This window comes from Phytophthora ramorum (genome assembly GCF_020800215.1).
Source record: "Phytophthora ramorum isolate Pr-102 chromosome Unknown Phyram_PR-102_s0007, whole genome shotgun sequence".
In the NCBI taxonomy this organism is placed as follows: domain Eukaryota; phylum Oomycota; class Peronosporomycetes; order Peronosporales; family Peronosporaceae; genus Phytophthora; species Phytophthora ramorum.
The window spans coordinates 1,950,894-1,967,345 of NW_027150653.1; the positions used below are offsets into that span (position 1 = coordinate 1,950,894).

At 54.2% G+C, this 16,452-nt stretch overlaps 6 protein-coding genes across 6 annotated transcripts; 4 read left to right on the forward strand and 2 right to left on the reverse strand.

Moving 5' to 3' along the window:
- Positions 1-125: 125 nt before the first annotated feature.
- Positions 126-916, reverse strand: KRP23_8610 (Histone-lysine N-methyltransferase ASHH3; the record flags this gene model as incomplete). The annotated part of the gene is made up of 3 exons (XM_067894069.1): positions 126-488; positions 567-645; positions 729-916. The coding sequence occupies 3 exons, from the start codon at positions 914-916 to the stop codon at positions 126-128; spliced, it is 630 nt and encodes a 209-aa protein (XP_067743539.1).
- An 802-nt stretch (positions 917-1,718) lies between these two features.
- KRP23_8611 (Conserved oligomeric Golgi complex subunit 8) lies at positions 1,719-3,962 on the forward strand (the record flags this gene model as incomplete). The annotated part of the gene is made up of 7 exons (XM_067894070.1): positions 1,719-1,883; positions 1,962-2,105; positions 2,181-2,591; positions 2,665-2,742; positions 2,829-2,908; positions 2,992-3,631; positions 3,702-3,962. The coding sequence occupies 7 exons, from the start codon at positions 1,719-1,721 to the stop codon at positions 3,960-3,962; spliced, it is 1,779 nt and encodes a 592-aa protein (XP_067743540.1).
- Positions 3,963-5,165: 1,203 nt separating this feature from the next.
- KRP23_8612 (putative hydrolase) lies at positions 5,166-6,104 on the reverse strand (the record flags this gene model as incomplete). The annotated part of the gene is made up of 1 exon (XM_067894072.1): positions 5,166-6,104. One exon carries the CDS (start codon positions 6,102-6,104, stop codon positions 5,166-5,168), a length of 939 nt encoding a protein of 312 aa, XP_067743541.1.
- A 1,782-nt stretch (positions 6,105-7,886) lies between these two features.
- Positions 7,887-9,851, forward strand: KRP23_8613 (Luminal-binding protein 5; the record flags this gene model as incomplete). The annotated part of the gene is made up of 1 exon (XM_067894073.1): positions 7,887-9,851. One exon carries the CDS (start codon positions 7,887-7,889, stop codon positions 9,849-9,851), a length of 1,965 nt encoding a protein of 654 aa, XP_067743542.1.
- Positions 9,852-10,718: 867 nt separating this feature from the next.
- Positions 10,719-13,454, forward strand: KRP23_8614 (uncharacterized protein; the record flags this gene model as incomplete). Its single annotated transcript, XM_067894074.1, has 1 exon — positions 10,719-13,454. The coding sequence occupies one exon, from the start codon at positions 10,719-10,721 to the stop codon at positions 13,452-13,454; it is 2,736 nt and encodes a 911-aa protein (XP_067743543.1).
- A 253-nt stretch (positions 13,455-13,707) lies between these two features.
- KRP23_8615 (Calcium-dependent protein kinase 19) lies at positions 13,708-16,253 on the forward strand (the record flags this gene model as incomplete). Its single annotated transcript, XM_067894075.1, has 13 exons — positions 13,708-14,002; positions 14,086-14,129; positions 14,212-14,271; positions 14,334-14,468; positions 14,542-14,624; positions 14,696-14,765; positions 14,832-14,899; positions 14,985-15,060; positions 15,126-15,222; positions 15,300-15,708; positions 15,790-15,891; positions 15,958-15,997; positions 16,068-16,253. The coding sequence occupies 13 exons, from the start codon at positions 13,708-13,710 to the stop codon at positions 16,251-16,253; spliced, it is 1,665 nt and encodes a 554-aa protein (XP_067743544.1).
- Between the last annotated feature and the right edge of the window lie 199 nt (positions 16,254-16,452).

The following is a 16,452-nucleotide window of genomic DNA, read 5'->3' on the forward strand; positions in this document are numbered from 1 at the left end:
CTTTTGCGTCGTCATCAGGGTTTTACAAGTTTTGATGGAACACATCAGAAGCTAAGCTTATGGCAACATCGAGAAATACCGTAGCGCTTTGGGCGGGGCCAACTCGCTTCAACTTAAAATTAATGTTAGTTGCTAAGCTTGCGGTCCAGCAACTGGCGCAACACGCTCGAGGTGAAGTACGGCAAACGCGCGTTCACTTCGTCGTCGTTGAGGTACTTGGCGCCGCCGATGTGTCCGCGGCAGTTCGGAGCGCCGCAACGGCAATCGAACTTCTCGTCCATGTCCCACTCGCTTGTGGAGTAGTCAAAGGTCAGGTGCTCGCCCTTGGAGATCGGCTTGATGGCCACGAACGAGACCTTGGCCTCGTTCTCAGCCATGTCGATGCGCGTGTTGGGGTTGCAACTATGGTTCACGAACTCCAGTCCGCCCGTGAAGTCCATGTGCTTGTGTGGCGTGATCTGCACCGTGAACCGAGTCGCCTTTGTGTACTGTAACAGCCAAGATACCACACTGGAGTGAGTCATCACAGCTTATCGTATCAATCAGCATCTTATTTCGCGCCATACCAAGTTACCAGGAGCCGAGCCGATGACATCGTCCCCCTTGAAGTTCTGGCCTGCCACTGCCGAGCGCCAGTGTTCGTTCCTGTTGAAATGCACAGCCACAACATGTCAATAAGAGCTGCCTGTGGTACGTGTATTGGGCGAGTATCATAGGATCCGTCTTACAGCTGCTCGATGTAGAAACGGCCGTCAGAGCCCAGGGGAACGTAGGTTAACTGGCCTTGCTGCATGGCTTCATGGCCTTGAGCTCCGTTCACGCGCTTGGCGTTAGTGGAAGCCGCTGTGGCAGCAAAGTGGCGGCGGCTGATAGAGGCCAAGGAGCGCGAGGCCACTGAGATGTTGCGGGTCAGCATTGTGGTACGGGGTGGGGAGGAGCGCGGTCTGCTGCTTTCGGGGCGAAATCGATTGTGGGGATCTCGCCACGATTGGGAAATTGGCCGCGCAGCCGCGAGCGTGACGACGGCGAGGCTACACACTCCTTCCTGCCCAGCCCCGAGGAAATAACGACTGTTGTTGCGTTTCAAGCCGCTGGAGATCGCCAGATAAGGTTGCTGAACTCGCAATCTGGGCTTCAGTATGGTTGAAAGTGACACGTAAAACGAGGGCTAGGGCAAAAAGTTGAACTTTTGCTTCAACCTGTTGCACCAGAAGATCGTGCTTGAGTGCCTTTCCATACAGCACCAAGACGCTGTTGCTTGAGGCGTTGCTTGCTCGAATGCCGGATGCTCTGTCGATGCAGGTACACATGCATCCCACAACACTCAATCTTGTAAAACCACGGTTTGCCAGCCGTGGCAACTTTCTCCACGCCAGGCCCCGTCCAAGTCCATATTGCCGCGCATACCATCATCAGCTCTAATCTGAGGCCAAGAGGTGGTCATAACTCTGCAACGACACTTGGTGTGACACGGTCGATTCGCGAAGACATTCGCGCGTACTAGTAGGCGTCAAAAGCCTGCATTGGCTTCAGTGCTACCGCCAACCAAGATTGTCGTAGCTAGAATTGGGAACAAAGCTCACACGAAGAGATTATATCTGTGAGAATCGCCGGAACGCGGTTGCAGGCCGAGTAATTCGCGGCGTCAAAGCAATGGCTGCAAGGTGAGCCGATGGTGTCTCGTACATAATCCCCTCAAAGCCGATTTCTTCATTGCGATGCTGGCGTCGCTCAAGACGTGGTCGCTCGAGGAGCTCAAGAAGGAGCCGTGGCGCCTGCAGATCCAGGCGGACAACACGGCGGAGCAGTTGCGCAATCTCGTGCTCAAGAACTACCACGTCTTCATCCAGAGCAACCAGTGCGCAGCCATCGTCAAGGATGACGTGCGTTCAACAAACAAAGCGAATCCACTACATTTTCCACTCATTTCCAATACAATAACTGTATGTTGTGCTCTACAGCTAGCGGAGCTCAAGGAGGAGACCACCAAGATCGAAGCGGCCATCCCGGAGCTTCAGGAATATTGCTCCAATTTCCAGAAGGAGGTGGCAGACGTGGTGGCCAAGCACGGCGACATCCAGTTTGTCTTTGAGCACTACTTGCAGGTTCGTCGCCATGCGCAATTATTGTCAATTATTGCAAGTTGCTAATAATACAATTATTGTACATGGGTTGGGCAGCTAACGGAGCTGCTGGAGATCCCTCAGCTTCTGGAGGCGTGCATTCACAACGAGTTGTTTGACTCGGCGCTGGATGCGATTCAGTTCGCCAATGAGACGTTCCAAGCGGACGAAAATGCTGAAGCTTCACGCAACGTGGTGATTGACTGTCTGGTGCGGGAGGTGGCGGAGATGACCAGCATCATGCGCGAAAAATTGCTCCAAAAGCTGCGCGAGGATCTGCAGTTGGCGCTGTGTGTACGGGTTGTAGGGTATCTGCGACGTCTTGATGCTCTTATTGAAAGAAATGCAGCGGCAGCTGTGGGGTCGTTGGAGTACGAGAAGCAGCTCAAGGAGGAGTTCCTCTCCTGCAGGAATGTGTGGTTGTCGACCTTGAGTCGAGGCATTTCGACTTCTGAACCGTATCAATATGTACGTCTGCCACCGTGGTCAATATGGGAGACTGGGTGGTGCACTTCGCTGATTACTGTATTACTACGTGCAGATTATCCAAGTTATCGACATCAAGAGAACGAGTTGGTTTGACATGATTACTCAGTATTCGGCGATCTTCGGCAGTGAGGTAAGTCAACCTTTTCCCTCGCCGTCTCACTATTGCTACGACCCTTAGAAAATGGTCACGACTCATCACCGTCTCATTCATGATAGAATGTTGCCGGCAAAGTGGACCCACCGCTCTGTCGCTGGGCGACGACGACAGTCGCAAACTTCATCCACATTCTCATGAAGTACGCAATCAAGCTCTTGTGCGTGCTGTACTTTTGTGGTATCACGAGCTGATTTTTGTTGGACTGTTTTCTGCTGGGTGCAGGCAACTTCCGAAGATCGATGATTTTAGCTCAATCGCGACAATTCTAGAGCAGAGTCTGTTCTTTGGAGGGTCGTTGGGTCGTGTTGGCGTAGACTTTCGTGCTGTGCTCGTCGTGTACTTTGAGGATCACGTGCTGAATTTGATGACAGAGTACTGGAGATCAGCTTGTCGTGAGTTCCAAGAGAATCTGAATGCACACTCAGTATCAGCGTCGAGCGGTTCTTCGTTCTCGGCATCCTCAAAGACACCCATTGTGATCGCATCGTACCGTTCTTCTGCGAATGGAGGTGGTAGCAACTTCCCTTTTGCCTCGCGTGTATCTGCTACCTTGTCTGATGGAGAAGATTATTCACCCCCGCGGTGCCTGATGTCGTTCCCGCTGCTGGCTGAGTTTACTAATGCGCTGCTATCTTCGCTCAACGAATTGAGACTGTGCTCAATCTCATCGCTGCAGAATCGTCTTGGAAAGAAGTACCAAAGTGCGATTGGAACGATGTTGCTCACGATTGCTGATTTTGTGGAGGAAAACGGGCTGGACTTGCACTCCCCGGCTGGTGAAAACAATTCTGATAACTCAACCACGACTCCGAGAAATGCCAGGTCAGCGGCTCTTACTGACTCAGTTCGTGCAATGAATGAGGTACGGATATCAACTGCATGTAAATCACTTATAGTTAATTGAAAAAATCTAACTGTGGGGGTGCGTGCAGGTTATTCGCGCGGATCTCGTGCCATACCTTATCAAATGCTTTCATCGTCTCTTCCCTGTCCCGTCGGCCGCTGCTCTCAGTGCCGCGAGTGTCGTGAGCAAGGAAATAGAAGGCTTTGACGAGATCATGCGTGAAGCAGGCTTGTTTTTTCCCCCACCATCTACCGCTACGGAAACCAAGAATGAGGTTGGCTTGAATAGTGAAGCGTTGGAGCCAATAGCCACTGATGCTGATGCTCCACTCACCGAAATGATTGGATAGACGCACTACAGGTTGGCAACCTCAAGCGAGCCTGAGAACATTGGAGCAAGACTGTCATTAACTTTGCTCAAGGAAACGCAAAACGCAATCCATCGCAGGGCATTTCGATGCTGAGACCCTTCTCGTTACGAATCTGCTTCACTAACTTGTCATAGGAGAAGTAATCCAATTCGTGGCTCATGCCAGTGAGAAGCGTACGCTTTGGGCAAATTGTCTCGATCTTCTTGAGCGCTTGAATTAAGTTCGTGTGCACTATTGCACTTGTCCAAATACAGCGCGTCAATCATCACTATGTCGATACGTGATTTGCTGGCGTCGTTGAGGTACGCTCGAGTCTTCACTGGAAACTCATAAATGTAAACGAACGTTGCACCGAGCTCATCGAATGAAGTGTAGCCAATCCCGTGGATCACTGGAATGGGAAGAAGCTCCATGCCACAAGCGTTGAATGGTTCTCATGGCTCAACAACTTCCAGTCGAAGTTTGGCCGTCCAACGAAAATGTGTCTTGGTTGAGCTTCAGTCGTATTTTCCATCAAGTATGGGAACTTTGCAATGTCACCTCGACTTGTGTCTTCACAGCAGTGCACTTTCATAGACTCCGGAGGAATCTTGCACACCTCGTTCGCGATCGGATCCAGGATCTCCACTATAGGTTGCACCTCACGTAAGTCGTCCATGCCCAGACAAGCGTCTGCGTGGTTGTGGGTGAGCACCATCGAGTGGACAGCGGAGACGCCGATCTTAGGGATGATCCGCAGAGCTGTTTCCCTGAACGTTTTGCCGCAGTCGACGAGTACGCTAGCGATGGTTTCAAGGTGGCGAACGAGTAGACTGGGGTTAAGACGGCGGTTCTTGGAGCCTGGATTCGCTTGAGCTTCTCGGCAGACATCGCAGCACTTGCAACGCATAGATGGCGCGGACGATGAAGTCCCGCAGCCAAGTATCACGACAGATGTCTGCGAGGTTGAATGCAAAAGTCAAAGTGAGACCACGTTGAAGCCCCTTGGTTTAAAGGGATCGATAGCGTGCCGACAAGTCAACCTTTGATCATGAAGAGGATTAATCTCACTTGAGAAACACAACAGAAAGATGAAATAGGAAGTTTTGCGCTATTCGTGACACAAATTCCGTGATGATAGCATGGCTGGCCCCATGACACCGCAAAGTATCGCTCCTCGAGTATATTGATTGTGTAACATGATCAAGAGAAAGCAATACGCAGTCCGTCGTAGGTCATTTCGATGTTCAGACCCTTCTCGTCGCCCATTTTCGGTAATTCGACGCTGTGCTTCGGGTAGTCGAAGTCGTGGCTCATTCCTGTCAGCAGCGTACGCTTCGGGTGGATGGTGGCGATTTCCTCCATCACTTTCTGCACGTTCATGTGCGTGCTGTGATATTTCTCTAGGTACAACGCGTCGATCAGCAGCACATCGATGGGGGGTTTGCTATCATCGTTGAGGAACGTCCGGGTGTCTTCTGGGATTTCGCTCACGTCTGAGATGTAGACGAACCTTGCACCGACTTCGTAGCCAAATTCAAAGCCGAACGACGTGTACCCCGCGCCATGGATCACTGGGAAAGGAAGGAACTTCATGCCACAGGCCTCGAACGGCTCCCAGGCGTTGAAAGCGTCAATTTGAAGCTTGGCGGTCCAACGAAATGGTTTCGGCGCAGTCTCACCAGTCGGGAAAGGGGGTTCGTTGTCAATCAAGTACGGAAACTTGGCGATTACATCATGACTCGTGGGCTCGCTGCAGTGCACCTTCATGGCCTCCGGTGGGATCTTGTACAGCTCCTTCGTCACGGGGTCAACCGTCTCTACATGGGCTTGAACTTCGCGCAGGTCGTCCATGCCCAGCAGTGCGTCCGCGTGGTCATGGGTCAGAACTAGCGCGTGAACCGCCGAGACGCCGACGTTGGGGAAGATCCGCAGTGCCGCCTCGCGGAACGTCTTGCCACAGTCAATGAGCACATTGGTGTCCGTTTTCAGGTTCCGCACCAGCAGACTCGGGTTCAGTCGACGGTTTTTGGAATCCGGGTTGGTGTGCGCCTCGAGACACACGGCGCAGTTCTGACTCAACACGCAGCGCATGGACGGCACCGACGACGACGGCCCGCAGCCGAGCACCACCACTTCCATCTTGGGACGAGAAGGAGCTTGTCGAGGGACCTGCGCTGACGCAGAAGTGAGACTGGCTGAAGAGCTCGCTGAGAATGCCCCTCCTCGTGCATAAAACTTGTCCGTTACCAGGACGTTATGAACGATCTCGCGAGCTAGCTGTAACAGACTTTGTTCGAGCACTCCTTTCCGACATTGCACGCTTGGCAAGTTCCTTCGTCGAGAGTAGAAAAATTGACTAGGTATAGTACGTATAACAAGTGTCCTCTTTGTGCTGCAGGCGCTCGTGCAAGTGATGTCGTGCTGTGTTTGATAGTCGAATGTCAGCCGCAATCCGTCGATACTGTAAGCCATGGCGACGCGCAAGCTCTTCTTTGCGCTACGATCACTGTGCGAATAGTAGTCGCGTTCGTGGCTCAGCAGTGGGCAGTGTGAGCTTCGGTCGAATGGTCTTGATCTTTCCGATCACCCCTAGCAAGCTCAAATACGTGTACGGTGGCGAATCTTGTGCGCCTCGGTCGTAATGGGACCCGGTGCTCACCGAATGGGCAGCGGAGGCATTAGTCTTAGGGGAGATCCGCAGTGCTGCTTATCTGAACTCCAGCACAAAACCTTCAGGTCTGAAGGTTTTGCCATAGTCGACATATTACGTTGGTGTTAGTTTGTATTTTGAGAACGAGACAGATTGGCGGTTCTTGGAGTCAGGATTCGTAAGGGCTTCCGTGCAGACTTCGCAGTCTCGGGACACAGTGGACGGGTCCATTCGCGATGCGAGCTTCAAGCAGTTCAAATTGAACAGAGAAATGCTATTTTTGATAAGCATGAGCAAAGGAAATAAGCGCTGGTAACTTACTGCAAGCGACCCGTTGGGCATGCTGATACACACAATCGTTTTCTTCTGGTGATGGAGTTGACAGCCACAATCGTATTCTCCAGGTGTTGAAGGGTGATTCAAGTGCAACCGCTTTCTGCCACGTGTGTGGAAGTGTGCGTCTCAAGAAGCGCTTCCCTAGGTGTAGCCACTTTTAGTCTTTCATTAGACAAGCAACTGCGGTCATGCACGAGTCTTCCTTCCTCTACGAGAAGCATGGCATTGCACGCTACACCCACTTGGCACGTCGGTGCCATCCCGTGCATCGTTGGTCTCCCTTTCCCCGTGCAGTGTTGCTGTTCGTAACTCGATTGCGCCAGAACGCCCTCAACATGATTTCATTGTCTACTCTCTACAGCTCGACTAGCGCTTTACCAGCAAGTCGTTTGCTCTTGTCCATGCCACCTCAGTTTATTTGTTTCCTGCAGTGGCAGATCGTTGCTGTCGTTTGCCTATTTACTGCAAATCGTTGCTGCTGGCATCATGTCGCCACGCGGAACTCGGTCGGTGGTTGCCACGTGGATGTTGCCCTCGACTAAGTACGAACATCGTTCTGGAGGCACGTGGCTTATAACGTCGCCTTCAAGTCCACCCATTGTCAGCAGCGCAGCGCATATGCCCTGCCACTGCCGTTGTGCAGTACGCCCCACACGCTCGTTCGTGCCGCCTTCGTCGGGGCTTGACCCCATTCTCGTGGCCGGCAAGTGTGTCGTCGCATATCTTCGTACTTAGTGGGTTCCTCGACGCGTGGCAGTCGGTCACTTGGTTCTTGTATGATGCATACCAAGACCAAGTGGCTTCTGCGCGGGTTTCTCGAACCCGTTTTCTAGAAAACCCGCGCCCGGCCACGTGGTCTTCGATCTTTGAGTTCCACGCGTTGCACCCGAAGCTGGTCATTATCGTTTTCGCCTTGCAACGAGAAGAGAGAAGGGATGAACCTGTCCAAGATCCTCGTCATGGCGGCGGCGGCCTTCGTTGGCGCCGTGTCGGCCGAAGAGGCCCGCGGACCCGTGATCGGCATCGACCTGGGCACGACCTACTCGTGCGTGGGCATCTACAAGGACCAGAAGGTGGAGATCATCGCCAACGACCAGGGCAACCGTATCACGCCCTCGTACGTCGCGTGGGACTCGAACGACGAGCGCCTGATCGGCGACGGCGCGAAGAACCAGGCCACCATCAACCCGGAGAAGACGCTGTTCGACGTCAAGCGCCTCATTGGTCGCAAGTACAACGACAAGTCGGTGCAGTCCGACAAGAAGCTGCTGCCGTACGAGATCATCAACAAGGACGGCAAGCCTTTCATCCAGGTTGAGGTCAAGGGCGAGAAGCGCGAGTTCGCGCCCGAGGAGGTCTCGGCCATGGTGCTCACCAAGATGAAGCAGATCTCGGAGGGATACATCGGCCGCGAGGTATTCGACGCCGTCGTGACGGTGCCCGCCTACTTCAACGACGCCCAGCGTCAGGCTACCAAGGACGCCGGCACCATCGCTGGACTCACGGTGCAGCGCATCATCAACGAGCCCACGGCCGCTGCCATTGCCTACGGCATTGACAAGAAGGCACAGGGCGAGAAGAACGTGCTGGTGTTTGACCTGGGTGGTGGCACCTTCGATGTGACGCTGCTGGCCATCGACGGTGGCGTGTTCGAGGTGCTGGCCACCAACGGCGACACGCACCTGGGCGGCGAAGACTTCGACCAGCGTATCATGCAGTACTTCATTAAGAAGTGGAAGAAGGACAAGAACCTCGACGTGGCCTCGGACAAGCGTGCGCTGCAGAAGCTGCGTCGCGAGGCGGAGCGTGTCAAGCGCGCCCTGTCGGCCCAGGCCCAGGCGCGTCTTGAGATCGAGTCGCTGCTGGACGGCGAGGACTTCACCGAGTCTCTGAGCCGCGCCCGTTTCGAGAAACTTAACGAGGACCTGTTCAAGAAGACGCTCGGCCCCGTCGAGAGGGTCATGAAGGACGCAGACCTCAAGAAGTCGGAGGTGGACGAGATTGTGCTGGTGGGCGGTTCGACCCGTATCCCCAAGGTGCAGCAGCTGATCAAGGACTACTTCAACGGCAAAGAGCCCTCGCGCGGTGTGAACCCCGACGAGGCTGTTGCCTACGGTGCTGCTGTGCAGGGCGGTATCCTGGGTGGCGAGCAGGACGACCTGACCAAGGACGTGCTTCTGATCGATGTGGTGCCTCTGTCCCAGGGTATTGAGACTGTGGGTGGCGTCATGACCAAGCTCATTAACCGCAACACTGTGATCCCGACCAAGAAGTCGCAGACCTTCTCGACCTACCAGGACAACCAGCCCGCTGTGCTTATCCAGGTGTTCGAGGGCGAGCGTGCCATGACCAAGGACAACCGTCTTCTGGGCAAGTTCGAGCTCACTGGCCTGCCGCCCGCCCCGCGTGGTGTGCCCCAGATTGAGGTGACGTTCGAGATTGACGCCAACGGTATCCTGCAGGTGTCCGCTGAGGACAAGGGCACGGGCAAGGCCGAGACGATCACGATCACTGCCGAGAAGGGCCGTCTGTCGCAGGAGGAGATCGACCGCATGGTCCAGGAGGCCGCGGAGTTCGCCGACGAGGACAAGAAGGTCAAGGACCGCATCGACGGCCGCAATGCTTTGGAGGGCTACCTATACAGCCTCAAGAACAACGTCGAGGAGAAACTCGAGGACAAGATCGACGAGGACGACAAGGACACGGTCCTGACGGCCGTGCAGGACGCCATGGACTGGCTGGAGGACAACCAGGAGGCTGACAAGGAGGACTTCGAGGAGAAGCAGAAGGAGGTCGAGAAGCTCGTCAACCCCATCATGTCCAAGGTGTACCAGGGCGGCGCTGCCCCGGACGACGAGGAGGACTACGACGACGACGACGACGAGCACGACGAGCTGTAGACGGATACGCCCGAATCGCAGAATGCATTTGGAAAGTCTGTTGTCTCCGTTATTTTTTTAAGTAAGGCGATTTTCCCTTCAGCTTTTTTTGCTTGGTATCGTGCCATCACTGCAAATAATCTTTGTGCTGTTTGTTTGGGTTGTGTGGAATGCCAGTCATCGGTTGTGTGAACCGGCTGATCCCTTGATGACTGGTGCTTCGACGAGCTCAGCTAGCAAACACAGCTGCGAGCACGATCTCGCGACGGCTCCAAGCAGCGAAATGTTTCGGAGTTCCGGGGCTTGCGTGCTCGGCAACACGCCAGCCTGTAAAGGCAACTGGAAGTGGAAAACTGCTCGAATGACGACCTCGGTGGACGGTGGGTGTCTCCATTGCTACAGATGACGCGCGTGGTGTAACCAACGAGGCGACAGTGCCTAGCAGAAGCCGAAAGTGCTGGGTAAACCTGCGCCATCAAAGCACAGGCACCTAGCACTCGAGATTCCCTTTGCCGAGCTTTACCAGCGCGCTTGGAAGTCCTTCAAGGGCTACAGAACATCAGCAGCTTTCATGACGACCATGCAGCCTTCAAAGATCGGTACAACTTCAACTAACGACAAAAATTGGTCGCGGCAACGTTGGTGCCGAACAAATGCGCCCCGACCGTCGAAAAAGGTGCGACTTGCTGATGCCTCGTTGCGAGGGCATCACCAAGAGCCAGCAGCAGCGCCAGGCATCCGGTGCCGTCGACACTCGATGTTGCTAATTGCTGCGTCAATAGTGCGCCCGGTGGTTCGCTGTCCCCACTCCTCAATTTGCTGAGCCCACGACACCCTCCACGCGACTCCTTCCTGCCTCAACTGGCAGATCCGCCCACATCAGTCCGAATGACGGAGAGCTACAAGGGGAGCAGCTGCCGAGGCAGCGTCCGTAGCTGCGACTTCCAGAGCAGCGCAGCCTCCCCCGTGTCGGCACGCAACGCACTGCTGTCTACGTCTTCGGTCAACGCTCTCGTGACCGACCGCGAGCTGTTCACGATAGCAGCGAGCGTTGTACCCAAGCTCCGCGCTGTCGTGGAGAACCGCAAGGACGTCAGTCGCCGAGGCAGCTTGTGGCAGTCGACGACGTCTGACAGACAGCAACCACCTTGTTGGGTCGTCAAGAAGAAGCAGCACGGTGCAGAGGTCAGAGAGTTCGACCGAGCCAAACTCCCATTGGCGAAGACCATGGACGGCCCTCACTGGTTTCGCGGCACGATGAGAAGTGCCGACGTTCGCCACTCAATGATTGAGTCTCGCGGCTCACTCTACACTCGCGACGCCTTCGTGGGAGAGCATACTCACTCCGAAGTGCAGGCGAGAGCGTTGCTGCAATGGCCGCTGAACGACGTCAACGTCACCTACGCGGTGTCGGCACACGTCACGCTAAGCTGTCGAGTGGACGAGGCGTTGACGATGCTCTTCAGCCGCGAGCCGCTTCAGTTCGATGCGAGCATGAGCGCGCTTTTCGGCGCTAGGAAGTACAGAAGCGGCGACTTGCTCGTCTCGCGAGAGTTTCGCAAAAGTCTGCGAGCTATGGACTTTGGGGACGACAATGCTTCTTGCTGGGAAGACGAGGACTTGAATGACCTCTCTCAATCGGGATGGATTGCGCTGCAATCTGTGGTGCTGCGCTCTCGCCGGTCCCTGAACCCGGTGTCAGCGGCCAAGCACACTAGTCGCCGACAGCGACTCTGCTTCGCTGCATACTCACAGCACTGCCCCGCGACCAACGAGGCCTTCTACACTATGAAAACTCTGCCCAAACCCATGCACGACAAGTTCACTCGCCGCAGGGATGAGCACGCTACGGAGCAAGCGCTTCGAGGCGACCTGGACCACATCGCTGCTGGCTACCACCTCACGGGATCATACAGCGACCTGAATGGACACCAGACACGCATCGTCATGACAGCATACGTGTCCAACCCGCCAGCACCGACAACCAATACCCCGCGTGCGCGTACAAGATTCTGGGCAAAGGACCAGCCTAGTGCTTCTGCCGTCTGTGAGTCATCGGGAAGACGCTACGCACCCCCGAGTGCCAATGCGGAGGCCAAGTACGTCGTCAACCTCCTGGCTGCTGCGACGACATCGTTCGAGCAGCTCGTTCGTCGTCGCCGTTTGGGGTACCAGCCATTCCTGCACACGCCCGTGACGCACGACGCAGTGCAAGGCAACAGGTGCTCGGTGTGTCTAAAAAACTTTGGGTTGCTGCGTCCCCAGCGGTTCTGCCAACTTTGTGCGCAGCGTGTCTGCCGCGAGTGCTCTCGGAAATTTGATGTAGAACCTGTGGCACGCAGCGTGCGCCGCAATCGCATTTGCTTCGCATGCGTCGCCAACGTGGATGCCAGCGTTTTCCACCAAGATAACCCCCTTCTGAACGCGTCGCTTAACAGGATGTCAACATCAACGACTGGGATCAGATCAAGCGAGGAAAAGCGACAGGATGTTGACACCGAAGAGGCAGCAGGCGTGAAGATATCGACAGCCTTCTACGACGTTTTACTAAAAAACGATCACGACCACAGTTCCCAATCCACAGGCGCAGAAGATGAAGAAGAAGTATCGAACACCCAAAGTATGTTTGAAGCGCAGATGCACCGACTGGATCGGAGTAGCAGCGCTGCTACAGCCTCTGCGTCGTTCTCCTCGACGCCTGGACGACAACTGGCCGATGCTCTGTTTTCGGGCAACCCATTGATCCGAGCGCAAGCGCTCGAGATAGTGCGTCAAGTGGTGAGGCAAGTGACAACCGATTCGGCGCCGACGAGCTCTACTTCCACGGCTTCATCGACTTCAACGTTCACCTCGTCGATTCCCGTGTTTCACCCCCAGAATCCCGACAGGAAAATGGTGGACAAGTATCTGGAGGCAAGGCTTCATCTCTCGAGCATCTCTCTCAGTGGCGAATCAACAATCACAGACAGCAACAGTACCAGCAATTTCCCACGTGAGCAATCAAGCTCGCTCTACAATCGTCAAGAAGTGATGCAACGCCGCCGACGCAGTACAAGCGGACAATGCTCTTCGTCCTCGATGAGGCTCGACGTCAATACTCGACCCTCCGTAGTGCCGCGTCCGTGGGCCACAACTGCGAACATGGAGACGGAGCTGGACCTTGACGACGATCTCGACTCCGCAGCATTGGACTCGATCTGCGAGGTTGCTGCCATACGCATGCGGTGCTCTGTCGCTTACATTGTCGCGCTCAACGGCTCCCACAGCGCGCAACCGCAGCGGGTGGTCGGGTCTTCCGGAGCTCCGCGTCCGTGGACGGAGGTGACAGTGTGCCCATTCTCACTAGTGGCCAACGGAAAACCGTTCGTGGTGAAGGACCCGATGCGAGACCCACAGCTGCGTCATCTTCGACTCGTGCGAGACATCGGCGTGCGGTTCTTCGCGGGGTTCCCCATCAAATCTCCCGACGGCTCCGTGGCCGCTTGCCTGTGCACGGTGGACTCCAGAGCTCGAGACAAAATCTCGTTGGACGACCTCAAGGCCATGCACGCGCTGTCCAAGCTCGCCTCCGACTTGTTCGAGGAGGAGGTGAACCCGTACACACCTCGCGGCGCCAATCACTGATGAGTGACTTCAACTTGGTTCTTCCAGTACAGAGGTCCCTCTCAATAAGTGCACCTCGTTGTTTCGATATCCCGATATTTTTGATCACTTCTTCAAAATAAGTCAGTACAGATCCACTTGCACATCTCTAATCCCTCCAAAATCGATTTGATGACCCCCTTTGCTTATTGAGAGGGACCTTGTACTACAGGCTTCAAGGACTTCAGTCCAGCTCCCGATAATCTGTGAGAAGCTCTGTTAGTGACGTGTGGCCATGCGCATGCGCCTGATCACGCGCCTCACGCGCGCCCCAGTGCGCTCAAAGGTGCCACCGACCTCTGTCCCTGAGCATCTGCCGGTTGCCAAGCCAAAAGAAGCTGCGTACGGCAATGGGACGGCGTGGGTCGGTCTCGTGACGACGGCGGCGGCGCTGGGGGTCGCTGTGATGATGTCTCACGAGACGCCCAGCAGCGAAGTGGAGTGCGGATCGAGCGGAGACTCGTGGTGGACGAGCACCAAGCCAGAGCAGCGAGGACACTACGCGCTGCTGAAGGAGCTCGGACGAGGAGGTTCAAAGGGTTCTTCTTGAGAGTGAGAGGTGTAGGAAGCTAAGGAGTCTATTCTTTTTGTTATTGATTTTGTTGATGTGAAGGCTTTTCAGTTGTTCGTCTTGCAGTTGACACGAAGACCGAGCAGGTGGGGAGGGTGGCTGAAGAATGAGTTGATCTCGCAGCAGGCTTGCTGACGCTTTGCGCTCGCTCGGTTTTCGTATATGTAGATGCTTGCAGCCAAGATTTTCGACCCGAAGAGCTCTTCCATGGAGACTATTCAGGCTGAGGTGCCTAGCGTTTGATGCTTCTGGGAAGCAACAACTGACTGAAGGGTGTTTGTGCACTGTAGATTGATATTCTGCGGCATCTTGGCACACATAAAAACATCGTGTCGCTGCACGATGTGCTATATCTCAAGGATGAGACTATTATGCTGACAGACTTGGTCGAAGGCGGCGAGCTATTTGACTATATCGTTGATATGGTAGGAACAGCGCTGCTGTGGTACGGGGCTGGCAATGGTCTAACTTGCGCGTTACTGTTCTTCTGGACAATAGGGATCAGTATCGGAGAAAGATGCTGCCCACTTTCTCCATGATGTCTGTCGAGCACTAGACTACGTGCACTCTCGTGGCGTTTGGTACGTTTTAGAAGAAGTGTCCGATATCTATGCCTGTCAAACTTTCACTGCTAAATGCTTGTGTTCTCCAGCCACCGAGACCTAAAACCCGAAAATGTATTGCTGTCCGACCGATCTACCAATGCAAACATCAAAGTGGCGGTAGGACGACTTTTTGTCACCTGAAAATGCTAGCATTCCATGATCTATTGCTACTTGCACATGCAGGATTTCGGGTTGAGTCGGCGCCAGCGTCAGGGGGAGCAAGTAGTGGAGAAGTTTCCAAACGGCACAATGTAAGTACTTGTCCCGCGATCAAACCGGACATGCTACCGGTATTGTAGTGCTATAGCTCATACTGTGCACTTTACGTGTGTACAGTGCGTACTGGGCCCCTGAAATCATCACGCGTCAACCTCAGGATTTTGGCGTTGACATGTGGGCATTTGGTGTACTGGTAGGCGGATCGATATACGTTGTTGAAGTCGATTCAATGATTTACACGTTTTTTTGCTTTGCCAGGCGTACATCACACTTACCGGTGTGCACCCGTTTGATCCAAGAGGTGACAGATCAGATGCAGAAATTGTGAAGGAAATCGCAGAAGGAAATTATGATGGTGAGGCTGATAGCTTTGATTCGATAAAGGCGAGAGACTTACGGCTCGTTGTACTTGCTGTACGTTTGGGAGAGCAGTGGAGAACCAATGGTACAAGGACCTCTCTGCTGACTCAAAGGATTTCCTGACGCAGCTATTACATTCGGATCCGTCCAAACGACTGACCGCTGGGCAAGCACTGCAGCACACGTGGCTCAGCGGCAACAGCACATCCACGGAGCCTCTTGATAGCGGTCACACTCAGCGACTACTATCCTACCAGCGTCTGCAACGGCTTCGCGCCAACATCTTGGCAGTCATTATGGGTGTGCAGCACGTGAAATTTGAGAAAACTGACGAAAAGCAGCTTGTGTCACATCGGACGTCAACCGTCAACATGGACATGTTCAAGGAAACGTTTGCGCTGTTTGACAAAGACGAATCTGGCTGTATTGATCGAAATGAGCTGAAGAGTATGCTGTTGGCCCTCGGGCAGCAGCTTTCCAGGTTAACTGAGCGCTGTTATCTGTTTATGTTTATATTTTTATTTCTCTATGCTGACTGAATATTGGCACTGTGTATCCGTAGCTCTGAGGTCGACGATATCATGCGGCAAGCGGACACGGACGGTGACGGCAAGATCTCGTTTACAGAATTCGTGAGCATGATGAATCAGCGACTATTCCGTCGGTTCGTGTAGTCTTTTCCTTTATTCATGGCTTGAGAAGAAATGTCTAACCTACACTCATTTGTTAGTGGCGATCTGACAACTGGAGATCTTAAAGCAGCTTTCGATGTACGGTTGACAAGCCCGCTGATTACTATGGAGCTTGCACTTACAGGTTGCAACTTGCTGCCTTGCACAGACTTTCGACGCTAACCATGACGGGTTCATCTGCAGCAGCGAGCTCGCACACATTCTTCATCTGCTCGGCAACAAGCACATCAGCAGCGACGAAATCTGCAAGATCATCGAAGCAGCAGATAAGAACGAGGACGGGAAAATCGACTACGACGAGTTCTGCGCCTTGATGCAGCAAAACACGGGTTGAGACGTGCTCTAAAGGGTACTTACGGACGTAGTGGAGGTCCCAAAGTTACATGCGATGGAAATCAGGGCAAACGGAGGGTGCACCCGGAAAAGCTCTGCAAAAACAAGTTGAAGTTGACCTGGTACTCGGTTCGAAATGCGGCCTTGCGATTGGAGGGAATTGCGATCTGTGACGTGGCGCGAGCGGCGACTTTGCCCAA